The 23,439-nt window shown below is 48.4% G+C and overlaps 4 protein-coding genes across 4 annotated transcripts; 3 read left to right on the forward strand and 1 right to left on the reverse strand.

The window, feature by feature from the left end:
• Positions 1-2,953: 2,953 nt before the first annotated feature.
• LAJ45_08105 (uncharacterized protein) lies at positions 2,954-3,646 on the forward strand (the record flags this gene model as incomplete). Its single annotated transcript, XM_046117658.1, has 1 exon — positions 2,954-3,646. The coding sequence occupies one exon, from the start codon at positions 2,954-2,956 to the stop codon at positions 3,644-3,646; it is 693 nt and encodes a 230-aa protein (XP_045969307.1).
• A 562-nt stretch (positions 3,647-4,208) lies between these two features.
• LAJ45_08106 (uncharacterized protein) lies at positions 4,209-5,473 on the forward strand (the record flags this gene model as incomplete). Its single annotated transcript, XM_046117659.1, has 2 exons — positions 4,209-4,620; positions 4,692-5,473. The coding sequence occupies 2 exons, from the start codon at positions 4,209-4,211 to the stop codon at positions 5,471-5,473; spliced, it is 1,194 nt and encodes a 397-aa protein (XP_045969308.1).
• A 2,591-nt stretch (positions 5,474-8,064) lies between these two features.
• LAJ45_08107 (uncharacterized protein) lies at positions 8,065-8,697 on the reverse strand (the record flags this gene model as incomplete). The annotated part of the gene is made up of 2 exons (XM_046117660.1): positions 8,065-8,139; positions 8,194-8,697. The coding sequence occupies 2 exons, from the start codon at positions 8,695-8,697 to the stop codon at positions 8,065-8,067; spliced, it is 579 nt and encodes a 192-aa protein (XP_045969309.1).
• A 5,984-nt stretch (positions 8,698-14,681) lies between these two features.
• On the forward strand, positions 14,682-18,575 carry LAJ45_08108 (uncharacterized protein; the record flags this gene model as incomplete). Its single annotated transcript, XM_046117661.1, has 11 exons — positions 14,682-14,974; positions 15,036-15,092; positions 15,165-15,468; positions 15,527-15,740; positions 15,795-15,899; positions 15,965-15,985; positions 16,046-16,156; positions 16,212-16,385; positions 16,455-16,479; positions 16,529-17,149; positions 17,210-18,575. 11 exons carry the CDS (start codon positions 14,682-14,684, stop codon positions 18,573-18,575), a joined length of 3,291 nt encoding a protein of 1,096 aa, XP_045969310.1.
• Positions 18,576-23,439: the final 4,864 nt, after the last annotated feature.

The raw sequence follows: 23,439 nt of genomic DNA on the forward strand, positions 1-23,439 counted from the left end.
TCAACCTTTAGAGCAGGCGCGAAGACAACGAGGCGTAAGAATCCAGTACCGGCCATGGATCACCATATATCACTCGCACAAATTTCGCATTAGGTTGAGACCTGAATTTTGGTTTTAGAGAACGGTAATAAATAAGCGCGCCCCAGCCACTACCCAAAAGCCGGTCCTTTCTCTTCAGGCCCTGCACACGGCCCGAAGAGTATTGCGGGGTATCTGGTCGAGGATGTAGTCAGGGTTAGGGTTTCCATGGACGGATCGGTACTCTTTATAAGCGATGTTGGGGGGGTCTTCCGATGTTGTTTCGCTCACAGAGAGGCAAGGGGAGACTTCATACTCGATTGCCGCCTGACTTGAGTCTATCCGGGGGTGGATGAGTATATGGGGCCATAGGTCAGACAGGGGCCAGATCTAGATGGAGAATATCTTTAAGGAAAGATGGGGTGCGGGGGCCCAGAAGATAAGCTAGGGCCACAGACACCAGATAGTGGATGTAGGTGACAGATGTCTCTCTTTATAGCGACAGTTCGTTTTTTCTTTGGTGGCAGAATAATATTAAGTTGGTAAGGTAACCGGGGGGAGCAATGAGGTAAATGATGTGGGTTAGCTGATAAGGCTTTGCGGGGGGTTAGGTTTACAATTTAGCAAGAGGCTGCGTGTTGCGATCACGGTTAGGTGTAGATCGATACTGCGTGCAGAGAGCGTCATGGATAATCACTCGATTCTCTCCAGCCTTGAGTGTACGCGTTATTTGACTGGAATGATAAAGAACAGACTGACTCGATCACTCGCTCGGGCATCAGAAATGCTCCTCTCTCCTCTCTTACTTTGGTTGCTCAATCCTGTTTCAACTTCCCATTCTAGCATTCGCCTACGGAACTTGTACTGCTAGGGACTCGCTGGCTTACTGAATACATGTACTTTCTCTTCGATGCCGACGTCTTCTCTCGTTATTGCATCTTCCACTACCCCACTCTGCCCTACGCCGTCTCAGCCAAGGTACAGCACCTACGTGTGTTCAATGAAGAAAAGTCCAAATAAAACCACGTAGCCAAGCCCATAGTCTAAGATGTCTCTCATACTGAATACTACACACGACACACAAAAAAGAAAGGGATAGGTTAGTACACTCGGCGTTCGCTGCCGGAGGATTTGGCGTACTCCGGACAAGGCTCTATTCTTATGAGTGGATGGGGCCTACGCCAGACTGCTTTCGTGGCAAAGATACGACCGTCCGGTCGGGATGGAAGACGGTACCGCGTGGGGTCTCTGTGTTGTGCCGAGAGTGTAGGTAGTGCTTGCTGCCATCTCGTTCTTCCGCCGGGTTGATAACCATATTTTTGATGAACGCGCCAAGAATAGGCCAAGTTCATCATACCCCTGGCTTTGAGTGCCAGGCTTCCTGACTTCAAGGTCCTAGTTTTCAACTCAACCATGGCCATATGGGTAAGATGTTGAAAGTGGGATAAATATAAGAGCTAATCCAATGCATGGCCGCACAGGAAGCAAAGATATCTTAAATGTTCACCAACGTACATTGCCCGCGGAGGACGGACAAGTCCAAATAAGCCAACTACATATCCATTATCCACCTATCTATCGGAAATTCAGCTGAGACATGGTTTCGCGACTACCAGCTGAAATCCGCCTCCTGCCAAGGCGATAAGGGTTAGGGTTTCACCACCCAACTAAACTACCCACCTCATTTCACCTAGCCGCCGAAAGCGGAGCAGATTAATTGATCAAGCAATCAGGAGTCCGCTACTAATACAAGTAGCTATCCGCTAAGGAATATATACGCAAGGTACACGCTCGTGCAGTATGCAGAATTCTACCGGTAGGCCCCACAAAACGTTCGGCAACATCCGTGTTCCTTGCACGAGATATATGTGGGGAGCAATATATATTAAATACCCATGCCGCAAGACGTGCAGAAGCAAATGTTAAACTGTACCTACTGTGGATCTGGATATTGTGGCGGTGCCTTTGCTACTGAATACACTACTTTGAGTAAAGGCCCGTCGAGAGCATAATATATTCATCATCTGCAATCTAATATATGAGGGTATAACTATATCTCCAGTTGCGTAATATCCAAGCCTCCCAATCGACGTGCGGTATTCGAGGGCGTGTAGCACTGCATATATAGAAACGGCATAAATAATTCAGCTCTGTTTGCACTCAGCAGTCTTTAGATGCCAGACCGCGTCGCGCATGCTGTTTTGAGAATTAATCCCCATCATCTGCGGCTATCCCCATGGATGCGCAAGGTTACACGAGCCTAGGGCAATACTTGACCGTTACATGTAGCAGAGTGGGGAAAGGGGAGAAACAATCAACGGGTCATTCCATCTCGACCCCAGGCCCGGAAGCAGGGCTGACATCAACTTCAGTGGAATCCGTCCTTGTGACGTGAGGAATGAGGAGTAAAACAAAACATGCTACCTAAAGAGCCCAGACTCGCAGTTGATAGTGCATGTCATCATGTATACAACAGCTTTAAGAGTGCAGTTGTGACCACAGCGCTGAACAGTCACAATAAGCTGCCAAAAACGTTCAGAATGTTCACTTCTCCCAAGACAAGCGGAATTCCTCGCCCAGCTAGCCAGACAGACCCCGCTGATCTCGCCGAATCCCTGGTAGTATAAGCGCTCAATCTCATATATTAATTCGGTTGATGAACCTCTTTGGGCTCGGCAGGGGCTTTGTTTCCCGCGCCTGAAGGTGCAAGATCATGGGTTCTAGTGCTGCAAACTTCCGCTGAACGGCGTCGAGGGAAAGCTGAAAGTGCTGAATTGCAGTAACGGAGTTGCTGATGGGGGGAGGGATCGTGAGGAGGGCGTTTCTATAAATTGGTAGTAATTCCCAGCGTTTGTTTGGTTCTGTTTTTCGGATCGTCAGTCCTCGTCTGTTTATCACACATCGTTGAAGACCTCTACGACCCATCAACGTCAGAATGCCTTCCCTCTACCGCTCTCTTCTCCTCCTCACCCTCGGCGCATTGAGCGTCAACGCTGGCGTCGTCCTCCGCAGACAGGACCTCGACCCCGAGTCCTCCGTGTACAAGCTGCTTGCCAGCAACAGCACCATCTCCCTCCCCGATCTGTCCGTGCCCCTCGTCAACACGACCACCACCGATGTCCGTGGCGACGTCCCAGACACCACAGACCTCACAGCCGACGTCCTCTCGTCGGCCTCCTCCTCCCTGACGGCAGAAGAGTTCATCGAGCCCACGGTGTCCGACGAGGCACTGGTATTCTCCATCAGTAGCGTCACCACCTCCGCCGTCACTGCTGCTGACGTTTCCGCGACCAACACGTTCCTCTTTTCCGTGACGCTGCCGGTGTTTTTGGCGGCGAAGGCGGCGGGGGTCCCAACGACGCTCGACTGGACGGATGATGGGTGCAGTTACTCGCCGGATTATCCTGCTGGGTTTAACTTTCTGAGTTCCTGCAAGAGACACGACTTTGGGTATCGTAACTTCAAGGCGCAAAGCAGGTTCACGGAGGCGAATAGGCTGCTCATTGATGATAACTTCAAGAGGGATCTGTATAACATGTGTGGAACGTATGGCTTGCTCAAGCGGGAGGTCTGCGAGGGCATTGCGGATGTGTATTATGAGGCGGTGAGGGCGTTCGGCGGGTTGTAGTGGGGGAGCGACGGTCACCGAGTGCAAAAAGCTTGATTGTCTGTGTTATCTCGTGCGAGTATGTACATAGAATAAGAATAGATACTGGAGAATGGCTCGCTGCGATGATCTGAGCTATATCCCGGAAGCGATTGCCCAGCACAGCAGGCGCTGACAGAGAGCCCCGCACTGTGGTGTTTCAGATGTCTCATCAATGATCACTATTCCACCTACGGATTGCGGGGAAATCTCGTAGATCGCTCTCCTGCGGCTATTCAAGGCCTATGTGAGGCCAAGGGGCCCCATGATGGATTCTCCGGACGTTGGTCGCGTCTTTGATGCAATGCAGGGTCTTGAAGCGGGTGGCCCATGACGGTGTGGACCCTGGTGATTACATATCCGCACGCGCTGGTCTTCTCATCCTGCCGCTTTGCCGACTCTGTGACAGCTACACGCCGGGGTGACTGACAAATTCAGATTTATAGATGTGGGAGGGCCCCCAGGGAGGTGTCTGCTTTACTCGGGGTCTAATTCTTATAAGTCGTGAGCCCGTCTAGCTAGAGATTCGAACAGATCAGTCACTATGGCGTCCCCCTCGTCAGCATCCCCGCTCCTGCCCTCGCCCGCACAAGACTCGCCCGCGACCAAGACCCCCCCAGCCCAGTATGGCTCTGTGCCCGCAGCGCCGCGGACAAAGACGTCGTTCCTCCGGTCGCTCAGTCCCTCGCACCTCGGCCTGTGCATGCTCATTGCCTCGCAGGTGCTCACCTCCGTGCAGGCGACCATCACCCGCTACCTCGCCATCTCGCTGCCCGCTGGGAGGCACTACCACGCCTTTGAGGTGCTGTTTGCACGCATGAGTATCACGCTGATTGGGTGTCTTGTGTGGATGTGGTGGAACAAGGTGCCGCATGCGCCGTTTGGGAGGCGGGATCTGTGGCCGCTGTTGATTGCCCGGGGGGTTGGTGGGCTCGTCGGTGTCTATGGCCTCTACAGTGCGTTTTCCCCCCCCTCCTACGATAATAGTGTTCGCTATGTATATACTGACAGCACTGACACTCCGCAGCCAGCCTCTCGTACCTGCCCATGCCCGACGCCGTGGTGCTCACCTTCCTCGCGCCCTTCGTCGTCGGCTACGCCTGCTCCAAGATCCCCTCCCTCCACGAACCCTTCACCCTCCGCGAGAAGCTGGGCGGCCTCGTCTCCCTCGCCGGCGTCACCCTCATCGCCCGCCCGTCGTTCCTCTTCCCTGTCCCCCACGACCACATGGCACCCTCTGCCGCCATCCCGCCCCCCGAGATCACCCCCGCCCAGCGCCTCTACGCCGTCTCTATTGGCCTGGTCGGCGTGCTGGGCGCTGCCACGGCGTACACGACTATCCGCTGGATCGGCGCGCGCGCGCACCCGCTGATATCGGTGGCGTACTTTAGCGGGCTGGTGACGGTCGTGTCGGTGGGGGTGCTGGTGGGGGTGCCGAGTACGGGGGGCTTTGTGGTGCCGCAGGGGGGGCTGGAGTGGGGGCTGTTGGGTGGGATTGGGGTGTCGGGGTTTGCGATGCAGTATTTGTTGACGAGGGGGTGGCAGATGGTGAAGGGGGCGAGGGCGGGCATGATTGTGTATACGCAGATGGTGTTTGCGGTGGTGGGCGAGTGGCTGGTGTGGGGTGGGGTGCCGGACTGGCAGAGCTGTGTGGGCGGTGGGATGGTGGTGGGGAGTGCGGTCGTGGTGGCGTTCTGGAAGGAGAAGGAGAAGGAGGGGGCGGGGAAGAAGGCGGAGGAGGAGGAGGAGGAGGAGGGGGAGGTGGCGGTGGTGGATGAGGAGACGGGGCTACTGCGGGAGGATGAGTAGAACTGCGGGGGTAGGGTGAAGGGCGAATCTCATGAGCACATATATTGCACGAGTTGACGGCATTGGATTTGCTTGGTAACGATGGTGCAGTGGGAGTAACAGGTAGAAGCACAGGATAGATGGAAATAAACGTCTAGAGAGAGCTGAGAAGTAGATAGCATCGATTGAGGTGGCATCCTTAGCAGCTAGAGCCACTCGAATCTCTCTGATTCCCCAATAATAAACGCTTGAAAAACAATCTCCGTGAAGCATGCATCGTGGACCACGAGCGAGTGCAGAAAACATCACTGCTGAAGAATTGCCAAGAGCTAGACCAGACATCAAAATTTATGTCTCACCCTCAGGCCTGTGTGTGTATGTACCCGCGTAGCACTGCAGATGTTCCACTGCATACACGATGAACGGGATCGATTTGGGGTGCGTCCTGCGGTATTTTCAGCAAAATACCGCGCCTCCGGAAGTGGCTGTCGTACATTCGGTTATGGTGGGCAGTTTTGAGAAAGAATCCCAGCGTGTTAACTGGCATTATCGACTAGCTAGTCTGCAACTCGTGTAGTGGGTGGCCCACGGATAGATGGCAGACAAGTATCGTAGGCTTCAAGATAAGATACATGCAGACATATACACCGTCACCAAAGTCCTTTAGCTCGGAATATCGGGGTGGCTTACTGCGTAACCTCATCAACATCGAGGAGAGATACATATATCAATCCAATTAAGGGTCCTCTCAACAGGGCACCACGCGAATCGGTCCAGGGTGTCAGCAGCTCTGCGGGATGTGTTTGAGGAGTTGTAGAGTGGTTGTTCGAACTACGTTTCACCTCTACACAGATGGGGGGTGGCCGGGTAGGTGCTGTGGACGGGGGTCATTTTGTGGAAGTGGGGGTTTGTTGTGCGCGTGTAGCTATGTGGCTATCCCATAGTCCGCTACAGCTGCCTATTGATCCGGGCGGCGTATTTCAGCTGTGGCTTGTGCCTGGATCACACACATGTTCGGCTGCCACCCTTCCTCTTTTATAATATTCTGTCAAATAGACAGCATCTAAGCACCGGATTATGGGATAGGGGCCGGGAATGCCAAGCTCGAGTGATGGCTTGTGAGGCTTGTGCGAGGATTATTAAGGTCTGTACTTCTCTAGCTCTAGTAATGCTGGGTAACGAATTGTGTAATGCATCGTTTTTACCACGTAACGTTTATGTGGGCTTGGAAAGTGACCATACGGGTCGTAGCCCATGTACCGAAGAAATGAATCCAATTTACCTGTGGAAAGGTGTCTGAGAAATGAATCGTTAGACTCGTTGGACGAGTTTCTTGACGTTTCTTGTTCCTTCTTGATAATTGAGGCTATCATTATCCACAAGATCATTTACACGTCAGGGAAAGAATCTGGAAACGAATCAGGACTCAGGAACTATTTAAAGGTACACGAAAATAAATACCCAAATAGGAGTAAAAAGCTAAACCAACAGTCTTTGCAGCTGGCGTTATTACGCTGAAAAGGCACATCTCGCTGTTTGGCTATATATCTGTCCTGGCAAGCAGCGCTCATATCAACCATATTAGAGTCAGGTTTGCAGCTAGAGAAGAACGGAAGGTTCGGGGTTAGCGGGTGGGATACAGTTGGCATTCAGTTATTCAAGCCTAAATTGAGTTAGCTTCCGATCCATGTTTACTTATACAAAATGATGGAGGAGTTAATAAGCATAACATCATAACGTCAACAACAAAAGAAAAAAAGAAAAAAAACGGCTAAAGCTGTCAATTTCAGAAGCATCGAGTGATTATTTATGATTTGGCGATGTCATATATATGTTTATGTGTCTTCGTACCGCCCTGTTCGTGACGGTAGTGGTAGGGTACCCTTGATCTGCAATCTACTTTGAGCATGGTCTACATACACAGCATGCCCTTCCTATTTATATCCGTTCCGTTCAGTAATACGATTCGAATCTTATTCCAGTTCTGATTCACTCAACCAGTTGTGTTATATATAGTAGAAAACCCTGGGCCAAAGAAAAAAGAATGCAGGATTGATCGTTAGTAACTGGCTGCGTTTGTTACATCATTACCATTAGGATGTTCTGATGGCATGGATCTGTGAATTCGGCGGAGTCATGCTTGAGGGCTTGCTCAAAGACCGCTGGCGCTCCTATAATGGAGTTGATCGCGTCATAATTATAACAACTGAAAGAAATCACATATACCAGTTAAAGGGCATCGGGGAGTTCATGTGGCCCACCGATCAGAGGATCTAAATAAAAGGTGAGAGGGTCTTGGGAAAGGTCTATCATCAGCTAAATCGATGTAGGTATGATCTATGAATTCAGCTTTCATTTGCGGCCTGCGGGACCAATTGGCACGCACGTGTGTATTATCAATCATTTCTTCAAGTCACAATTCAAGGATTTTAACGTTCCCATCAGGATATTTGATCATAGCTTGTGTATTCTTCCTCCAGTGGCTACATACCCGTAGCAGAAATAGGAAAATAAAAGTGCCAATCACATGGAATAAAAATGGAAGTTTCAACATAGAAGGAAAGATGTAAATGTAGAAAGTTGCTGACATCCCGCGCATAACCAACCACTCTTCAATAATCCCACGTAATCGCAAGTGTCGTGCGTGGGAAACATTTCCACCTTTCAGACGTTACAGCGTACCCAATCTATGATCTCGGATTAGCAGCTTAACAGCAAGGAATACCGTCTAGGGAACTGACCCAATATCCCATTGTCCCACTCCCATTGGGGTCGACGTCGCACATTTCGAACAGAGTAGTGTCGTAATTTGTGAGATAGTCTCGGCCATCGATTGTGCTCACGCCCCATGTCCCATCGACCGAACAGCAAGGGTCATTAGGGTTATAGGTTTCGTCATCATCGAACAGAAGTGTCCAACCAACGGAAATACCGCCATAGTTCTTACTCCAATAGCCTATGCAGACGCCGGTAGGAGACGTATCACAGGGGCGGTAAAGTTTCCCATTCCAGATAAAAGCATGTAAGCCGTAGTTATTGGGAAAGCTTACTCCAACGGTTGTTTGACCCGATGCAGCGCCAATAGTGACCGGAATATTGTTAAGGAAAGGGTAGTCGGGATTATACGCAGTGAGAGTAAAAGTACGATTACGTGCGGTGTCTGTCTGAGCTGCAGAGATCGAGAAAGAGGAGAGTGATAGAAGGCAGAGGAAAAGGATGGAAAGAGGATTAGTAATTTTCGTCATTTTGAGGATCCAGAAGTGTTGAGTGAATAATGAGAAGAATGAAGAGCAAGCGTAAGAAGCCAGATAAGAGGGGCGAAGACAAGTTTAAATACTACCAAATTGCCAACTTACAGCCAGTCCAGTTCTATCATGAATGGTCAGAAATGGCCGTTCGATCTATAGATATGGTAGGCTTGAGAGTCTCGATCCCGTCGAGCAATATCAAGCTGTGATGTCAATCGTTACTATTCTTGTAGTACTGTCTTCGTGTCACAACATCTTTAGCTGGCGTACTGCACAAATAATCACGACCCGGCCCATGACTAGCTAGAAATCAGGAATTGATTTTTATTATTTGTAGTAGAGTGTTTTAGTCCCCGTATTTCTGCTATGTTTTGATAATCTTCTACTTTAGGAGCCACGTGCGCCATACCATTTTACATGGATTGCATGGATACATTCATTAAATCACTCTGATATCCCTGGGCCTTCTAGTGTAGTACTAGTAACATGCAATTTTTTTTCGCCTTTCGGTATCGAGGGACCTATGGGATCGGTGGCTGGGCGACATTGCTATGGTGACGTTGTATACTGGAGCAAGACTTACGGATTTAATACCTATATTTCGAGATAGGTCACCGGCCAAGCTAGGTCTAGGCCTAGAAAATGGTAAATTTGTGTAAGTTTAATTCTACGAGAGATCGAGAGTACCCTAATACATCTCGTGTACATGTATTTATCGCTCAAGCTATCATATTTACGTGCATATATATGGCTAGTATAGACTTTACCTAATAGTGACCATTGATCACTTCTGAAAGATACATGTAATTCAGTTGCGCATTGGATTTTTGAACCACGTGATTTCAGTAGTAGTCCAGGGGTACCAAGCACACGAATACGAGGCTCTACCATAGAGATCTTATCGAGATCGATCGGTTTACGTATATATTAAAAGCTCGTGTAGCATATAACCCTGCAGCGTGCACCACCTAGACTGTAGGGTATAACCTTCTCTGGTGAAATCAATATGCATGATGCATCGGTCGAAAGATTCCATTGGTACTTAAGAAAGAGTAAAACATCCGCAGAGTCAGTATAGAGGAACTATATACAGACATTTCTCAAAGCTCCAATCAAACAACGAACCGAAACGTTCGCGGTAGACCCAGAAAGATCTGCGTTGTGAAATATTCAACTTTGGAAGCTGATGTTAAAGGTCCAGATCACTACTTGATTAACACATTAGGTTCCTTCGTCCCAAAAGTGTCTTCCTTGACAATGGCGACATTCTGCATCGATATTCCAAATTGGCCTGGATTAAATAAAATGTTGTGACGTTGGTCTATTTATAGTTAGACACTTTAGAAACCTACCAACCAAACGTTGGTATGAAACTCGTATCGAAAGCCTCACGGCACGACGAAACGCCCAGTGGTAGTGATTTTTGACTTTATCGGTAATAAAAACCCTATCCCTCGCTTGTCTAACCAATCCTGTCGAGCTCTTCCTTTGGTTCACGTTAAGGTAACCCACGCTGGGCGCGAGGTAGGAACCAAGCAATATCAGGTAGGTACTATACTGCAGGTTCCCTCGAAAGCCTATAGGTGAGTTCTAGAGAAGACATGGGTCATGGAGGGAGCCACTTGTAGTGTGTGACGCCAGAGTTTGGCTTGCACCAAAAGTCAAGTGCACCATACGGACTGTCATCCAAGTCCCCGGCTGACATTCCCCTGTGAGTGATGTATGCCACACGTCAATGAATATAAGCAGGATGCGTTGATATAGAGGGGATTCGGACCATTCTTGATTTTTGCTAAAAATTGGCTGAGGAATTGCTGGTCTGGCGTTCTGTGGTGGGGAAAATCAGCTGCATACAGGACCTTATATCGGACGGAGATCACTGTATCGACTGTATTCCAGCATTGGGGTAGCCGTAGCTGATGGACTTTTCAAGGTGATAAGGGCTTCAACTCACATGTTACACCAGCTAGCAATGAAGGGGAAGATTGTTGGTAGATAAGAAGCATATCCGAAATATCATAAGAGCTAGAGGGCCTGGGAGGATGAAATATAGTAGACTCTCGCTATAAGGATATGGTCGGGATAAAAATATGTATCCTTATCCCTTCGTCTAGCAACAAATGCTGACCACCCCCAAAAAAGGAAATCTTTGTGGCTTTACTAACAGATCCCATTATCTCTCTTACCAAATAATCAAATATCCTTATAGACTAGTGAGAGTCTACCGTACTGATAAGGCTATTATAAGCCTAAGTTCTGGATAAACCTACCTATTATATTCGGTTCGACATTAGGATATAATGAGTCGACGGTGCGGTGAGATCTGGCTTGGGCGAAGGTAGCGGAGAAGTAGTGCAGGCTTGAACTGACGTTATATTAAATATCCACTACTTCTCCATTTAAGTCGTGTAATTCAGCATACGTGGTATAACCTTCCAATTTTATATACCGGGAGCATATCTAGCCTTGCTACCAGGCGCACTATCCGACTGATGAATCTCAAGAATCTCAACGACTCACAGTACGGTGGCTCGACTATTGTTGCAATTATTTGCCGTGGAACGGGTACAGATGTATATGAAGAAGGAGGTGGTTCTTCTTTTATTCTATTGTACAAACGATTTATCTATCAAGTCCGGGAATACGTGTTACGCCCGCTCCTTAAGCTAGATCGCTGCCAGAAAGTCTGGAGTAGGCACTTGGCTATGAGCTATCACCGCCGCTACCCCGCTACCATTCCGCAATTACGCCGCCTAAGTACTAGCGATGAACTTTCCATGAACATTCCCCATCACGTCGTAGCGTGAAATCTTCGGGATAAAAGCCCAATCCATCCAAGCCTCCGTCATCAAGTGAAAAGGTCCATCTCAATATGGTTTCACGTTCGATTGCAAGCTCTGGCTCACATCTTGGCCTTTGGTCAGAACAGGTCCCTAACGATACATAAACGGGAAAAGCGGATGGCAGCTGTCAACTGCCAAAGCTGTTCACCCTTTACTAGTAATTCATGTGTCAATAGGAATCACAATATTGGAATGTTTCGCTAGTATTGTCGGGCGCCAGAAAATAACCGATCACTCACACAACGTCGAGGTCCTTCAGATCAGAATAACTCAACATGAGCCAGGAGAGCAATTGAGGAATTTTGTCCCGTAAACAGAATTAGATGCTTGAAAAGGATGGACTTACCCTTCTAACCTCGAAGGTCTCGATGTGAGGTTTCTTCGCAGGACAGCTTTGGTTGCTATATATGAGTCTCACGAGGGTGCCAGTGATCGGTTATTTTTGGCACCCAATAATACTATCAACAGTATGTACTTTCCCTGGAACTCAGAACAGAACACAGAAGTCTGAGCGATTGTGGTAACGTGGGCCCGCGGCTTGATCAATAGATTAGGCATGCGCCAACGTGTCATGAGACCTATGATCTGGCCACCGGCCTCATTGATCAAACGTCGCACACCTGACCAAATGGATGCCTTGAGGTCCAACGGAATGTAATCGCTACCAGTTTTCCCGGGTGAGCTATAGCTGTGGGCGTGTCAGAGGTATTGCAGGTGATGTACAGTACTGCAGTCGATTCCAGGCGCTGATACAGAACATTCGGCCAGTTTAATAAAGCGATTGGCGGAGTATCACAGTCACCCGAGTAGGAGCCGAGGGTAGGATCACAAAATGTCACTCGCTTCACGTAGAAAACTGCATCGAGTTGCGCCAGCTGTTTATCCTTCTGCCCAGTTAAGCGTAGCATCTGATAGACAGCTGGACTACTACGGCTTAGCTCCAAAGAAATAAGTTTATGATACAGTACCTATGTAATCGGCCAACCCTCTTCCTATGATCGGAAGGCTTCAATGCGTGTATGTATACGGAAGCACCGGAAGGCCCCCTATATATTTATAAATTTAAACCTATCAAAGGCCAGAGTCGAACCGCAGCATCTTAGACACATGGCGTATCTTTACCGATACAGTAGATATATGTACTTATAGCTTTCCGTTTGTTCGGGAACTACAAGTTTATATATCTAAATAGTATAAGCTTCTTCATTGTCATCATGATCATGAAGCCTTTTTTTTTTTTTTTTTTTTTTTTTTTTTGGTTTAATTCATTAATTCCGTGCAGTCTCAAAGCTATGGCAATATCACACACTGCCCCAGAACCTCCCATCTGCCTCCACCGCCTTTCGCAAGAAATAATGATCATGAAGCATTTCTATTGGTTAGGATATATGGTCTGCATACTACATATAGAAGCACATATATATGCATAGACAAAGTACTGTTCTCGGACTCGGGAATACTGGGAAGGGAACTGACATCGAAAGGGCAAACACTGGCAGGTAGAATAAATTGCGGGTATAGTCTTATATCAACCTTGATAGATGTTAATATTAAGAAGTTCGTGACCCAGCTCATTGAGAAGGAAGAACTGATATGACTGTAGAATTACTCCTATAATACAATGCTTACACGATCAGACTGGACCCGACCGATTGTGTTATTCCTCTAGAACTGGATCCTGGACTGGGCGCGCCACTACATGTCCTAAAGAACTAAAGGCAAACACACTTTCTCACCTAGTCGCTCTTGGGAGGTACTCGGACTAGATGACGACGCTGAAGGATTCTATTCGCCCACTACATATAAGTTTGCGGCCGCCTGCTGCGGTCTAGTTATATATATATATATATACAGGGGCCCAAACCTAAGTCTTATTATAGACGTCTTGTGCTAGTGTCATTTGTCTAGAACTTCGTAATCTGTACATATATATATGTATGCTCACAAATGTTGAGATAAGATAGGAGGTTCTATGAGAAACCTCCTAGATACCCCAACTAACGGAAGTGCATACAATTAGAAAATTACCAATCAATCAATTAACGAACGGAAAATATCAGTTTTACTGTGAAGCGAGTGATATTTGATGTAAGGATGGAAACTAATTCCTAGTTGCTAGGTAGTGATAGTTTTTTTATTTTATGCCAAGTGGGGAAATGAAACACCCCACAATATCCTGACGAGGGAGGGTGGTGATGGTTTTATCTCACGGGCATCCCAGGGTCAGGACTATTCCGCACCCGGCAATGTTTCAACAGTTTCAACAACTTCGCCAAGTTGTTCAACAGCAACCACAAATGCTCGCAACAAGTTGGGACAGGAAACCTTCAACTCGCTGCTTTAATCAGTCAGAATCCGGATGAGGTTTTGAACCCGTTTACCTATCAGAACTATAACTAGTCCTATATCTCGGTACATACCATAGCTATAGTAAGAGTCGACAAAACCTATTTGAATCGTATAATAGGGATATCACTGGATTATGTGCTGATAGGAATGATCATTGACATCTCTCGCGGTCTTGCTACCTTCTATACTTGTTCTAGACCCTTTACTAAGAGAGGGCCTTCTTGGGGGTGACACCGGTAGGATTGAACAATGGCAACGTCGAGGAGACATGGCGCGGTGTGACATTGCTCGAGAACTACATAAATTATAAACCTTCCTCAAAACGTTCACGGTGCGCGCGTGAACATTCTATGTACTTAATCACAAACACGTAAGGGCCGTATATCCCATCCATTCCTGCTAACCCGTTTTAATGGAAGTGAGTGGAATTAACGTGACGAACACTCCACTACGCTAGCATTTATGACCCATATAGCTAGTGCAGTGAAAATAGCTATGAGAATCCAGAGTACCGTCGAAGCGTCCAAAAGACATGTCCCTACGCTTGATTGACACTGGAGATCCGGTTTGTACTACGTAGTACCGCATCCTACAACCCGCGCATTTGTATTCTTGGCGAATACATGTATCCTAGACTATTTATAACTGGTTCACTGAGCGACCAGTCGGCTCAGTGCATAGAGCGGGGAAGTGTTCCTACGCCTATCCCTCAAGTACATTACACTCGTGCCAAAAACATTGATCCTGTGCTTAGCACTCCAAACCGGAATAGCATCAAGCACAGAACATATGCTCGGAAAGCTCAAAGGAAAAACCATTTCAAGGCCTGCATCGCCCAAGGCCGGGAGTGCGGCTGCCTCTACTGGTGCGAGATTGATAGGCGCTTCAAGGGCATTATATATCCCGGTCGTCGGCCGCGAGATTCAGAAATATTTAGATAAAGGGTATCTAGTTAATTTAATTCCATCTTCCAGGTTTATGTCACTAAGAAGCAGCCCAAACGCTGGTAAAACAAGCTCGGAAAATAGTAAAGGGGAACAATCACCTTCGTCTCCCGTTCATACCGGGGTACTACAAAATAGGTATGAGTGAAACCTTTGGCCGGGCATTGCGTTTCTTGGTTTTTTCCTGAGGCCCAGGTAGGGTAGGTACGAGTGATCCGACAGCAACTTCTACAAGTTCTGAGGAGCCATACAACGGGTACGGGTACACCTGTTGACGTTTTGCAAATGCAATGTCACTAGCTACTTGCTAACATGCCGGTGCTTGCAGCTTGAGCCCATGGGAGGAAGCGATCCTCGGTGTTCCTGAAACTAAGGTTGGGTTTACTAAAAAGGAAGCTGAAACTCAAGGGCACAAGGATTTTATCGATGGGTTGATAACAGAGATAGACAAATACAACACAGATATTAACAACAGACGATGGTTTCGGATCAATGATAAAGGCGAAAAAATCTTCTTCGTTGAGAAAGTGGTCTTTCAGCTGGAAAGATACGCGCAGATCGGGGATGTGGCTATCCAGCACAATCCTGATGTAGTGGCATTAGTCTGGGCAGGCTTTCGGTTTCTTCTACAGGTAGTTATGCCCAAAGTATCACTTTTACATCGTCGAGCCGCGCTCACTGTAAATCAAGATCGGGTCAGCATACACGAAGGATATGCAGACAGTAACGGAAGGTATCGAACTCATTGTCTGCAGCATATGCGAATGTCATATCTTTGAAAGATTGTACCTAAGGCCAAGGCTTGATTTGGGAGCCGAGTTAAGGAAGTCACTTGTCAAGTTCTATATCTCAATCCTGGACTTCTTGGTCTATGGCAAGAGCTATCTATCAAGGGACACAACCGGTAAGTGTTCAACCGCGTCAACCTCCACTCAGTTCTGACTGGTTTTGGATTTAGATCGTGTAATAGAAAGCTTCTCTTCGGAACTCATGCCCTTGACCGATAAAATGCGGAAGGCGTTAGCAGAGGTAAAAAGTAAGGTGGATGTCGTTCGTACAGAATGTAAGAAACCCCCATCCAAGAATTTACGTAAACGTTCAAATGATCATTTTAATAATATCATTTAGGGGAAGCAAAGTGGCATGATGGTACGTGTCTTTCACCTTTTTAGGCCTAACCTCACAGACTGACCCTAAGGATAATCACAGATATTTCGCAAAAGCTGGTGCAAATTAGGCAGGCGCTGTTGGCCATTGAGAAACCTCTCGGTGATATTGAGCTTAAGCACTGGGTGGAGAAGCTTTACGATGAAGTTCAAGGTCAGTCATAAGATATACCTTTCTGCCTATTGGTGTTCTATCTCATAGAGTACAGGTAGAAAACGACTTGAGATATTACAATGGCTGTCCGATGTCCCCTTCAGAGATCACCACACATTCAACAGTCAGCGTCGTCAAGAGGATACTGGCCAATGGCTCCTCAAGAACAAGAGTTTCTTAGAGTGGAGAAACTCGAATCAGTCATCAATACTTTGGATGAGAGGGGATGGTAAGTCGAAGTATTTGTCACCGCATGTTCATTATCGCACGGAGCTGACACATCTGTCCCCTTTAATAGCCGGTTCAGGAAAAACACTTTTGGCGTAAGACGACTCTCACATTTGTTTGAAGCAAGGCTGGCTCAACGTATAGATCATTCATTATCGATGAGTTCCAGGCCATAACAAGAAGCAGCAACGAACACATAATGGCTTACTTCTACTGCGACTACAAAGAGCCAGCGAGGAGTGATCGAGAATCGATCCTCAGGGCTATTGTAAAACAGCTTTGCCTCAAGGGACCAACCACCGATCATATACCAAACCTGGTAGCAGAAATGTACAGCATACGTGAGGAGGATGGATTTTCATCCGGGAAACTCAGGGTATCTGAAAGTACAGAGCTTATTGTTAAATTGGCGGGAATGTACAGTGATGTGACAATCATTATGGATGGAATAGATGAATGCGATCGGAAGACTAGAGCAGAACTATTTTCCGCAATAAACGAGATGAGCAAGGCTGACTCCAAGGTGAAGATTATCTTGACGGGCCGTTACGATAACGATATAGAAAGGATGTTCTCTACTGCCCACAAGCACTACCTCACGGCAAAGGACAACACAGAAGACATCATAAAATACGTTGAGACGCAGATGGAAAAGCGATGCGACCCCACTCGCGGGGACACGGTGCAGTTGATCTTGAATGGCGTAGTCCCTGCAGATCTAAAACAAGAGATCATCGATACTCTTTGCGAAAAGAGTAACGGCATGTTAGTGCCCCGTATCTGTGAAAGTACTTAATCCGTAAGGCTTGAACTGACCTGGTTCAGGTTTATGTGGGTTCATTTACAGTTATTGGCCTTGTGCGAAGAGAACACTCCCGGTGATATACGGCAGGCTTTGAAGGAATTGCCAAAAGACCTCAACGCAACATACGACCAAATTCTTAAAAGAATCGCCGAGAAAGGACCTCGATCTGAAAGGGTAGCCAACTTTGTTCTCCGATGGCTCGTTTACGCGCAATCAGTGTGCTCCACACAGACTGTAATACAGGCGCTCGCAATACGACCCGGTTCCAGTGAGCTGGACGAAAATCTCTTGTGGTGGGAAGTCGGCTACATCTTGGGTGCTTGCCAAAGCCTCGTGGTGCATGACGATGTGCTTGATAATTTCCAATTCGCTCACTTTTCAGTAAAGGAGTATCTCCAGCGGCACCCTCGGTTTGCAGATGTGGAGACGTCTCAGACGCTGATTGCCGAGGTTTGCCTTACGGCACATGTGCAGCACTCTACAGAGGGTGGAGAGGAAGGAAAGGTTAAGGAACTACTTTGGTATTCCAGCCAGCACTGGCCAGCTCATGCCCGGTTATCCGGTCCTGCCGGTTTCGAAAAACTACGGCCGCTCTGGATAGATTTCTTTGAATCTTTGCCAGTCTACAATTATTGGATACGGATAGCCGCGCAGGTCGAAAGGTCGACAGCCCTTGAGGGTTTCGGTTCTGACGACTTCGTCACTCCATTGTGGGCGATGTGTTCTTACGAGCTCTTACCGATCGCAAAATATCTGCTACAGCGCGGGGACAACCCAAATAGTAAAAGCTCATCCGGAACCACACCATTAAACTATGCCGCCATGGAAAACAATTACCACGTGGCGAGAATGTTGATGGAAAATGAAAATGTGGACATAAACGAAGGAGACTGGTTGGACGGTTCTCCACTCATGAACGCCACGATCAAGGGCTCAATCGAGGTCGTAGAGATGCTTTTGGAGAGGAAGGACCTTCGTGTCAATGATACCAGCAGGTATGGCGAGCCCGCGCTCACCTATGCCATCCAGGAGAATCAGCTCGGGGTCTTGCGGCTACTCCTAAAAAGAGAGGATCTGTTGGTCAATGGGAGCGTGGGAGAATGGAGTAAGCGGACACCGTTGGGGCGAGCTGTGGTCGGGGAGAATGTTCAAGCCGTGAGACTATTGCTGGGGCGGCAGGATCTTGTTATGTTTAGTGAGCTTGATAACGACAACCATACACCGCTCACCTGGGCTCAAAGTAGGGGTTATTCGGAGATTGCGCTACTCTTATCGCGCAGATTTGGGGTAGAGTCAGGGCCGAATGCGCCCCCAACCGTCCCGGGTACTCCGCCTGGCGCGCCCTGTGCCGAGACCGAGGACAAGGATAGGACAGACTGGGACTAGTCGTCTGTTAAGTCCTTAAACATCTAGGGTTGGAGATGGTCGGCCGGGGATGGCGGGAGGTGGCGGCAGTGTACCAGGAGCGGGGCGGGACTAGGCGGGGCGGGACTAGGCGGGGCGGGACCAGGAGGCGCGGGACCGGGGGGGGGGGGGGGGGAGGGCGGGCGATGCGGGACTGTACACGGCTGCGAATGACCGCAAGGACAGCAGGCAACTAGAGATCAGGAATTATATATAATTCGAAATTGGTGTCTTCCGATAGCCATGCTGTGAATGTAGTAACTGGAGACCGCATTTATGTTTTCTACTAATGCGGTTCTATAATTCATTTGGCCGTCAAAGTGCGGCGATGCTAGGTACCCGGTACGCATGGCGGCTGGCTGCGGTGAGGTATCTCTAATGCCCGATCCGCTTGGGGAGAGATAGTCTAAACACAGGTTGGTACTTTAGCTTGATAGAGAGGGGGTACTCCAGTTGTGGGATTACGATAGGTTTTGCTCATGACAGCTTACTTTGTTTTCACAACCAGCCCACAAGTTCTACTATAATTCCCCCGGACATTACACGATATAATAGGAGCATATAACTGCAAGTTGGTAGATCGTCCTCCTCCAAACCTTCTCCAAAATACTCGAGAAGATCGTTACCCTCCGCCTCGCGTCTATCGCCAAAGCGGTAGGCCTCATCCACCCCCACCAATGCGGATCAGTAGCCGGCCTGTCCACGGCAGATGCGGTCACTACCCTCCTCCATGAGACCAAAGCCATGCAACACGCCAAGCTAAAAGTCTCCACCCTATTCCTCGATATCAAGGGTGGCTTCGATAACGTCGTCAAACACACCCTCGCATCCACCCTCGCGGCCAAAGCTACCCCCCCATACATCATCAACTGGGTCTTGTCATTTCTCTCCGACAGACATATCACCCTCCTCTTCAAGGGCTCCCCAAGAATCCCAACCCCGGTCCAGGTCGGCGTCCCCCAAGGCTCCCCCATATCGCCCCTCCTCTTCGTCATATACATGAACATCCTCCACCTACACGACCCCTCCCCAGGACTTACCCTATCCTACGTCGATGACTTCGCAGTAACCGTGGGCTCCCCCAGCTACCAACAAAACATTCACATACTTGAGGAACATTTCAAGGCGATCACAGCCATCACGGCCGCCCAGAACACCACCTTCTCAATCCCCAAAACCGAACTCATGCACTGGCGAACCCCTAAAGATAAGGCGCCAACCTGCACTCTTCCCATCACCCTCGATAACCAGATCTTCCACCCAGGCCATCAAGTCAGATGGGTCGGATTCTGGCTATCCCCAAACTTCAACCCAAACACCCACTTCATCCGCTGCCTAGCCTCCGCCCAAGTCAGCTTCGGGATCCTCCAGAGATTCTCCTCCCCCGGCAAAGGCCTCTCCTCATCCAACTGTAGGAAAATCGCCCTATTTGCCATTCGCCCAATGCTCACATATGGCGCATCCGTCTTAACACCCACCAGCTCCATCAAAGCAATGAATAAATTCTGGAACTCAGTCCTCAGATGGGCCACCGGCTGTTTCAGGGCAACCAACCAACGCGTCCTCTGGGCCGAGGCACACTGCCCCCCACTCATCAACTACATCCACTACCTGAAAACAAAGTTCGCCATCCGCGTCCTACTCGCCCACCCCCTCAACAACCCGGTGACAGGGCGCTGCCACCCCTCCTTCCCCACGCTGACCCCCGACAGGGTCCCCTCCCACACAACCCTCCTCCGCGGCCGCCCCAATCCACCCAAAAAGTGGAACTCCACGGCAACAAAGGGAGTGGCCTACCTCCCCATCGAACATCTCTGCTCCCTCCTCCGCTACCCAATCGCAGGCGGAACCGACCACAAACTCCTCCCAAAACAAGCCAAAGATCAGATGCTGAATAACTGGGCACAAGACTTTCCAACACCCCCCTACTACTCCTTCCCCCTCACCACAAGCCCTGAACCCTTCATGGACCTACACAAATTCACGGCTACTCGAATCCACCAAATGAGAGCCCAAAAAAGCTACCTCAGAGGCCACAAATCTTGGCTCAACCTCCATCTCTCCGAAAAGTGCGACAGATGCGGCGAAGCCCCTGAAACCACCGAACACGCCATCCTCCTCTGCCGAGCGAAAGCAACCCAACGCGCCCAACTCCTCCCAGGAATAAAAACCCTCGAGGAGATCTGGAGTGACCGCACCAACACACTAGCTCTAGGAGCCTTCATCACCGCCACCAAAACGAACTTCCCCAGAAAGGAACACATCTCCCCCCTCCTATCCGGATCTGAGACATCAAGTGCCCTCAGCTCCCCCCCCTCCACCACCTAGCCACTGCAAAACCCAACCCAAATCAGGGTACTCCGCACCCACAAAAGACCCTCAAGGGGCAACAGGTTATTTGAAACCAGCAGGAATATTTCTTATGTCGGACATGGGCCGCCAAAGCGTCGGTTTTTCCTTGCAGTCAGCCAGTTAGATTGTCAGTTTGTTTGTGCTTTGCTTCTTTTCATTGTTTTCCTTTGTTCATCTGGGGTTGTGGAATTTAGTTTCTAAGTCGGGGAGAGGTATTTTTATGCCATATTCTAAGACTGCATGCAGAGTTTTGTACCTAGAATCAATTAAAACTACATGATTTAAAAAAAAAAAAAAAAAAAAAAAAACTGCAAGTTGGTAGGCCCGAGATTAGCCCTATCAAAAGATCGAGAGCGTCAAATTTATTAAGGGTTAGCCCCTCGCAAATGCGAGATATTGCAATTCAGGCTAGATGACAAAAGTATAAGTGGTAATCTGCTGTAGAAATAAAAATATAAATATGAAAGAAAAAACACCGAAAGGAGAAAGGTATTAATATCTCAATCCATACTTTAAACTGGAATATTTAATGCACATCCATTCTTCTACCACTTTTTGTGTGGTTAACAAGAGTCGGAAACCCGGAACTTGATATCGTTTGAGTCGGTCTGTGATAATGGCGCTTTGCCTCTGCATTATTGATAACAACTGACAGGCTCGAACCAGGGCCACCATTGCTGCATAGTATTAGACCCGGGTGAGGATCGGAATACATAGAACGGCCCCCACAAATCCTTCTTCATAACGAATACCATGATGATTATTGATCGCAATGGTCGGGTCCGGATTATAGATATCTATAGATGCCTTGACAGTTCCTCCGGACTGGACGGGCTATACGGTCGTGGCCCGTCTAGTCCCTAATCTTGTTAGGACTATAGATAAGGCGCTGGACTATAGATATCCATAGGGTCGTGAGCGATCACTCGGTTTTGGGACTATATACAATCACTCCAACTACGGCGTAGCTCCAGCACAGAGGCGTAGCTCCAGGACCACGGCGTTGCTGAATCACGGCATTGCTCCTGCACCACGTCCATATCCCCCGGGAACTAAACTAGCTAACAGAATATGGAGCTTCTTCTTTTAGTGCCGTCGCTTGTCATAAGTTGTCCTTTTGTAGGCTAAAACCTCACACATCAATGACTTCAAACAATGCAGACTCTATTCTAGAGACTCATATTCTATATAGCTATCATGCGTATGACTAAAATATCCTTGCTGTTCAAGCATTGTCTTTCGCTAAGAATTGAAATTCTGAGTGCCTTTCCGAGTTGCTACCTCAGAGCTTGCATCAACTTCCGGCACCCCGGGGAACACCACCGGAGCAGCACAGAATATCACTCGTGCCAAGACCACCGACTGATACGGCAAAGAATATCACGACACGCCGCGAACACCCAGCCACCTGCAATCCTCAACACTCTGACCCCAATTTAGCACGAAATTCTCGTCATCTTTTCTAAGTCTCATACAACCCATCAAATACGACCACTCGCACAGCTCATCACGGGAGATCACTCTTGCCAATGCCCATCAGTGGGTGATCCACACTGAATTTCCCAACACACCACCGCTGCTCCTCTCCTCGGCGTAACTCACTCAGTTTATTAGTAAAATATATTAGTACAAAGAAACCGTTGATAGCACAAAATTTCACTCCAGCCAAGATCCATGGGGTCATGTCCTCCAACAAAACACGGCCTCATACCTGCCGCCACTCTCCCAAGGCACAAAGGCGTTAGACACCCACGGCATTGTAGCCAACCTACCACGTCGTACCCTACAGCCACAGCATACCCAACGCCCCGCAGCGTAGCGCTATAGCCCCAGTCCAACAGTAGTGTTGGGCACGAGCCTGTTCGAGACGAGCCTGACTTAGAGCTCGAGCTGGCTCGGATTGTGCAAACGAAGGCCTTTGAGTATGGCTCGAGCTTAGGCTCGAGATGCAATTAAAGTGCTAAAAATGGTTATCTCGAGATAAGTTTCACTTTTAAGGACAAACTCAAAGGGTTTATCTTCGTTATATTTTCCAACTTTACCATTACTGATAGTCCAGAAAGCTCGAGCCCAAGCTCGAGTCTTTCTAATACTAGTTCGAGCTGGCTTGCGCTCGTAAGAAGGAGAGCTTGGGGTATTCGAGCCAGCTCGGCTCGTGCCCAACACTATCCAACAGCCATCGACAGCGGCGTCGTTACTCCATCACAAACTGTACTTTTCCTCCCTAGGCCTCCCCCCACCTACAGCTCAGGCTATCGTCGCATGTTCTTCCCGAGAGTTTCGCACAAGACCCAATCTCGGAACGCCAAACGAAAAAGTCACAACCACTACACGCACTCAGCAATCTCGTACTATTCTATTTTGCTCTAACGAAAAGCATTCCCACGTGCCCCGTGATAGTCCGTGAAACACTAGCGCCATTGGACAAAATACTACAACTTTTAATTTCACAGTAACAAGCCAGGATGATATCCTTCAAGCCCGCCACCCACCA

Source organism: Morchella importuna (genome assembly GCF_003444635.1).
Source record: "Morchella importuna strain M04M26 chromosome Unknown Morimp01GS027, whole genome shotgun sequence".
Classification (NCBI taxonomy): domain Eukaryota; kingdom Fungi; phylum Ascomycota; class Pezizomycetes; order Pezizales; family Morchellaceae; genus Morchella; species Morchella importuna.